The sequence below is a fragment of the Triturus cristatus genome, chromosome 7 (assembly GCF_964204655.1).
Source record: "Triturus cristatus chromosome 7, aTriCri1.1, whole genome shotgun sequence".
Lineage (NCBI taxonomy): Eukaryota > Metazoa > Chordata > Amphibia > Caudata > Salamandridae > Triturus > Triturus cristatus.
The window spans coordinates 61,921,288-61,928,237 of NC_140590.1; the positions used below are offsets into that span (position 1 = coordinate 61,921,288).

Genomic DNA, 6,950 nt, shown 5'->3' on the forward strand with positions numbered 1-6,950 from the left:
TGCGGAAATTATGACCAATAAATTAAAAGAAAGAGGATACCCCAAAAAACTAATCAAGCATTCCCTTAAACGTGCAAGATTCTACGATAGGGACAGCCTTTTAAATAAGGATAAAGAGAAGAAAAACAGTAATTTAGACAAAATTGTCTTTGTAAGCCAATATTCTGGACTAAGCAATAAAATAAAGAATATAGTAAATAGAAATTGGAAGATCCTTAATGATGGCGTACAGACACCAATACCTAAACCCCTATTCTCATTCAGAAGAAACAAAACTATAAGAAATGCATTGGTAAAAACGTACAAAACAACTGAAAACAACAGCCAAAACAACCTGCACAACCAGAAAGCTATAGGGAACTATGCCTGTGGCACATGTTCCATTTGCCCGAATTGTCTTAAAGAAAAGGTTTTGAATTTCAATGGTAAAACTATAACTTCAAAAACATTGAACAACTGCCGGAGCAAGAACCTAGTATACCTCATTGTCTGTCCATGTGGCTTAGGCTACGTGGGCGAGACCAGTAGGGAGCTACGCATCAGGTTACTCGAACACAGATCGGCGTTAAAAAACAAAAAGGAAAATGCACCCCTCACAGAGCACTATGCTAGAGCTAACCACCAATATAACCAGTTTCAATGGTTTGTATTGGAAAAAATAACTGTTAGTCGGAGAGGAGGTAATCTTGATGCAATTAGAAAAATGCGTGAACAATGGTACATGTGTTATTTAGATACGATCAACACAGGCATGAATACCAGGGAGGACTGGATGAAATTGATAGCAAATCAATGAAAAATAATTGCAAATAGTATATGATAACCTAATAATGCTGAAAGGGGCAATGTCTGGTTTAAGCGCAACCGATAATAATTGGATAATGCAGATGACTGAATCAATAGTTGTGTATATATTTGCACATGCACATGTATATCCTGATTTCAGATTTCATGTGTTGATATATATGTAACAATTAGCTTATAATAACAACATCTGAAAAAATCGCTCTATGGTGAGGGCTAACTGCAATTCATGCATTCTTGATTTTAATAACAAGAATAAAAAGAAAGAAAGGTCGCAAAAATATACTTTTTATTAAATTCAGTCCACGTGAACATGGTGGATAGAGGTTATAAGTTTTCACGAGTCTCGGTAATTTTGACTTAAAAGCTAGTTGCAGACAGTTTGTTTAATAAAGTTTTTAGGATTTTCAAAAAAGAAAAAATAGAAAAGGGATAAGAGTGTAAGTATATCCGGGTCGCCGTAGACATCACGAATACGAGATACTAACGTGGCAGCTCAAAGCAATCGGTCGAAATGTACCGCGCTTCCGGAATTAGTACTTCCGGAGCGTGTAAGGCAGATTATACGATTCTATTAGAATAGATGCCGCAGCCATTCCCGCAGTCTATCGCGGGAAAATTGGGAAACACACCTGATACTGATTCCCCACAATGGACCAATCAGAGCTGGCCCTCCAGGGTTTTTAAATCGGAAAGACATAGGTTTGACAGACGCTGGCAGTCGGGAAGACGAGAGGACCCCAATTTGCATTCATCTAAGATTTTCGAGACGGTGAGGCTATGGAGTTAGAGACAAGTGCACTATCGGGCTAAATTGTATGCACGACTAAATAGATTATAGCATTTTCTCTCTACCGAGGGAATATTAGAACGCAATGTTAAAAACTATGTTCTACTTAATAGCAGTTCTACTCGATAATGGTACTATAGCGTAATGCAAAACTTTCGTTTTTAGGTCAATTTGAGCTTAACAGAGAGGAAAATAATATAACCAGGAAGCGATATATGCTCACCTTATTCGGAATTAAAGAAACAACAACAAAGAAAGGGGCTTCCTCGTAAAACACGGTAGGCATTTAAACTCTAAAGCTCTAGAAAAATCCAAAAATGGAAATGTTATGTTTAGACATAATCAAATGGTTAATGTTTCAGGCAAGAACCTTTGAAGAGAAAGAATAAGGAGAAGTGTCAAAAATCATCCTGCACGTATTTTGATGGCAATACCGCTTGATAAGGTGATGAGATTTAGTATGTTGTTAATACATCACAAAAACCGTTAAAAATAAGAAACATGTGACAAACAGTTTAGGGGTTACCATACATATAATATATGGTGTTATGCTAAGTGGATTAAGAAACCAGGGATGTCTGGTGCATGTAAGATAGGTCTATTAAAATCTGGCCAACTTGAAGGCTTAGTAACATATTGTCTTTTCAGATGTTGTTCATACAATTACAAGAATAAATAGATAATCCCGAATCTGAAGAATCCAAGACATGCTATAAGGTAATCCCTAAATCCAATCAAACGTATGACTCACGAACTTCTAGCCCCATATATTCTAATGGCCCATTTGATAGGATAGTACATAAATAATTTGAATTGTTTAGCATATGTTTTCCATATGACAATTTATACGATATAGTTTATTTTGAAAAATCAATTCAAACGTGGAAAGAAATTAAAAAAATGCGTAAATAGTATGCTATATGCTGTTAATAAGACTTTTTCTAACATTTTACAATGTAGATAATTTTAAGTGATTATTCTTTGCCACAAACGTAATTTTGCACTATTGATACATTTGTTAACAGGAGTTTTATCGCAACGGCAACCATTCAGTGCCTACAATAAATTTGAGAGGATGAGACAATTCTTGTCTTGAAAAAGATGGACAATTAAATTAACCCATCGAAACGCGTCGACGCAATACAACAACACAATCTGTGGGAGCAGCTTTTTTGATAAGACACTATATCTACATATTGTGTATAGGAAAAGCTCTGTTGAGATTTACGAACAGATGTGTTAATTAATGACAAATTGTACTGTCTTTTTTATGTCTCTCCACTTCTGGTATATGAGTTTGTTAATTGTTTAGCACAACTATTGTGCACTGTTGTGTTTGTATAAATATATTCTAATAAGATATATTTATTGTGCCTTTGATCTAGCAGAACTTATATGTTTACTGGCAATAGGAAAACCTTCACTGGATCAAATTTTGTTTTTTATTATGTGTTTTTAACTGGTTTTAATAAAATATGATGTCTTTTTAAATTACATAGTGGTATGTTTTTTAGATATATCCTAACACATGGGCTTATGTTTTGTACTTCTGTTGAAAACAACCCAATCTACTTTAAAACTATTTTCTTGTGACTCCCGCAATAAGTAATGTTAAACTCTTATAATGGTCCTCATTTTGAATTGAACCGCACTATTTTGGAAAATCAACCATTGTGCATTCTCAGAATGAAATGAGGAAAGAACATTTTTCGTTTGCTTTACTTTTTTGCAACTCACAGGTAGGTTGACGTGTATCAGTTTCCAATGCAGTTCAGAAATAGCGTAAAGAGACCCTGTTGTGGAGAGACCCGAGGAACTTGGAATTAGATCTTCAAACTGCGTGTATAGAGTAAGCAATACGTTCAAAGGAGTTCCGCAACGCTTCCCTGCCCCCACAAACCACGGTCCGCTCTCGCACACAAAGGGAATCCTACAGGTGGGCAGAGGACTTTAAATGTCCCGAGGCCACGTTACACAAAGTTTGTAAACGTAAGGCAGGCATCTGCAGTGCTGGGCCGGGGTGACACCGCTCAGCCTCATTCTACCTCGGGCAGAGAGAACAGAGGCCCATCTGTAAAGGGAGTGGGGTGGAAACGGACTTTTCTCACCCACGTTTGTCTTGCCCCAGGGCAGCAGACAAATGAAACTCCTCCATGCTTTTCTCCGGGGGCTGCAGCAGCGCTGCGATGGTACTAATCTGGGCAATTTTGTTGGAATGCAGGAGGTAAAAAAGAGAAGTTTTCATACTCAAAGGATGACTGAAAACTGGGACCGGCACATGACATTTTGGTGGGACAGAGGATGTGCGGATGATGGTGGTTAGGTTAAAAGGTATCTGAAGATATTCAGGAGAAGATTAAGAAATCCCTGACTTCTGTAAAAAAAAAAAAAATGGCAGGCAAAGGAGACTGGCTGAACGCTCCTGCGTGGTGGGCGGAGTCAAGACTGGTTGCTCTGCACTTCCAAAAATGCAAAACTGCAAGTACCATAATGCAAAGGGCAAGGGAAAGACAGGCACTCCGACCAAACATGAGAAGATAAGCGGGGATCTGGGGAAAGGAAAAAGTCTGAAAAACAAATTAAATTCCCTATGTACGTGCAGGAGGCAACTGGAAAAGAATAAAACATAGCAAAAATGACAATGTGATAACTTTGTAGCTTTCAGAATATAGTGCAAACAAAGTTTACAAAAGTGCCACAGCATGTAAACCTGTAAAATCCCATCCCCCCCACCACCACCAGTCTACCCTTGCCACATGCAAGACCCATGTCGACGCAAACGCACACATGTAAACATGCAGCCGAGCTGCAAGTGAACCCAATAAACAAAGGTGCGAGTGTCCCACACCCGCTTCTCGGATGTTACTCACCAGGGTTGGAAGTCATCATCAGGCATGACAGCTTGGGCTCTGTGTAGCTGCGCGCCCTCAAATACGAAAGGGGTTTATAAGCCACTCTCTGAGAGGAAGCAGGCACACACAGGCCCGCCTGCAGCTCCGTGATGTTGCTGTGTGTGTGCGCAGGGAGGCCAGAGGGGGAGCACCGCCCTACATACAACCCGGGAGCTAATTCAATTCACCCTGTAACACACTGCGGCAGCCTCTCCAAATTAAAATAATGAAACCCGCGATGTTAAAATGAAAGCGGGCTTGTAGTTCTCCAAATTAAAATAATGAAACCCGCAATGTTAAAATGAAAGTGGAATTTTAGTTAAAAGGCGCGCGGCCTCCAAATTAAACAATAAAACCCGCAATGGTGAAAATTAAAGTGGGCGTGTAGTTACACACAAGCCCACCTGCAGCCCTGTGATGATGCTGTGTGTGTGCGAAGGGAGGGCAGAGGGGGAGCAGCACCCTACATGCAACCCGGGAGCTAATTCAATGTACCCTGTAACACACAGTAGCAGCTTCTCCAAATTAAAATAATGAAACCCGTGATGTTCAAATGAAAGCAGGCTTTTAGTTAAAAGGCGCGCGGCCTCCAAATGAAACAACAAAATCCACAATGGTGAAAATTCAAAAGGGCGTGTAGTTAAGCCCGCGAGTGGTGCGCAAGCGCTATAAGGAAAAAAAAAAGTGCACCAGGGCCAGCGCGACCGCCATCAATCAATCAATCAATCATTTGCATTTATAAAGCACGCTACTCACCCGTAGGGGTCTCAAGGCGCTGGGGGGGAGGGGGGGGGGGGGGGGGCAGTGCTCGAAGAGCCAGGTCTTGAGCTGCCTTCTGAAGGAGAGGTGGTCCTGTGTGGCGCGCAGGTGGCTGGGAAGAGAGTTCCAGGTCTTTGCTGCCAGGTAGGAGAAGGACCTGCCTCCAGCGGTGGCTTTGCGGATGCGAGGCACGGCTGCCAGGGCTTGTCCGGTCGAGCGTAGGGTGCGAGGAGCGGTGTAGAAGGAGACGCGGTGGTTGATGAGTTTTGGTCCGATATTGTGCAGGGCTTTGTGTGCGTGGGTGAGGAGTCTGAAGGTGATCCTCTTGCTGACTGGAAGCCAGTGAAGTGTCTTCAGGTGTCCGAAGATGTGGTGGTGGCGAGGTATGTTCAGGATGAGTCGTGCGGCCGCGTTCTGGATTCGTTGTAGTTTCTTCTGCAGCTTGGTGGTGATGCCGGCGTACAGAGCGTTTCCATAGTCCAAGTGTTAAATGGTAGCGGCAGTTGCAGTCGATAACCTTTCAAGTATTGCCCGGCGGTAATCGCCTCTTATACCATTCGATGATTTACCAATAAAAGAGGCAGGCGCTGAAGACTGGAAGGCAAGAAACAAAGGTTTATTCTCTCCGGAGGAGAACACATCAGATCAGACCCACAGGGAATCTTCTCGAGATGTTCTAACTGCATCTCTGAGGCCTGGCCTCTTATACACAGGTTTATTATTTTATTACCGGTTTACAACACATGGCACATTCTTGGGATCGCTTTGATGCATAAAAGAACATCCTCAGAATCCCCAGCTCAGATCCGTTCCCACACATAGCTACAGTAGAAGTCTCCACCCCACCCACAGTAGGAGATGGCTATCACACTGCGGGACGTTCCGCCAATTCCCGGGGGGGGGGGGTGTGCGGCTGGTCGGGTCTCTGGGGGTGGGGGCCTTGATTCACTGTAATCCCTTTGATGTGGGGTGTTTCCCTTATAGTAGGGGCAATAAACTGCATCCGCAGGGCTAGGTGATGGCCTGGGATCGGTTCGGACAATCGGGCGCGGAGGAAGGGGGTTATCAAAGAGGATGTATGACCATGTATGGGATGAAAGGAGGTGTTGGTCAGGCACGGGGTGCGATTCCATGGCAGGGTCGCGCAGAAGGAGAGGTTTTATGGCCCATGTATGAGAGAGCGGGGGTGGCCAGCGCGCGGGGGATGTTCGCAGCGCCTGAGGGGCGCGCTGGTGATCGGCGATGAGCGGGGAGAGAGAGTGGGGTGCCTAAAATGGCTGCCGTGCGTTTTCGGTGCGTGGCGCTGGGGAGAGGCAAGATGGCGCAGATAATGTTCAGTTGCAAACTAAATTTCCACAGTCCTCCCTTTTAACATATCTCGCCAGCTTGTCTGGCCGACATTCACCTTCGTTAACCTTTTAGCCATAATATCGTAAATGTTTTCATGCGTTCCTGTTTTTAAAAGTACAGAGTCTTAGGACAGGCGGGAGCAATCTGACACAATTGTACATAGTTACATGTGGTTAACGTGACAGTCGAGGAGGTAGCGTATACAGAATTTCATTAGCTGCATCATATATCAGACACGGAGATAGGTGGAGGGAAACTTGCTTGAACACAAACTCGATACTTGAAAAAGGTTCGGTAAAACAAGGGATAACTACACTCATTTACTTAAGGCCTAGACTTCGCGTCGATCAAGCTAA

At 42.9% G+C, this 6,950-nt stretch overlaps 1 protein-coding gene across 1 annotated transcript in view; it reads right to left on the reverse strand.

Moving 5' to 3' along the window:
- The window catches only part of LOC146808809 (uncharacterized), a 127,715-nt gene extending 122,948 nt beyond the window's left edge, over positions 1 to 4,767 (reverse strand). Inside the window, exon 1 of the mRNA XM_085615639.1 lies at positions 4,465 to 4,767. Within this exon, the coding sequence (XP_085471765.1) occupies positions 4,465 to 4,483 (19 nt within the window). The 5' untranslated portion in view covers positions 4,484 to 4,767. The remainder of the gene's footprint in view (positions 1 to 4,464) is intronic.
- Between the last annotated feature and the right edge of the window lie 2,183 nt (positions 4,768 to 6,950).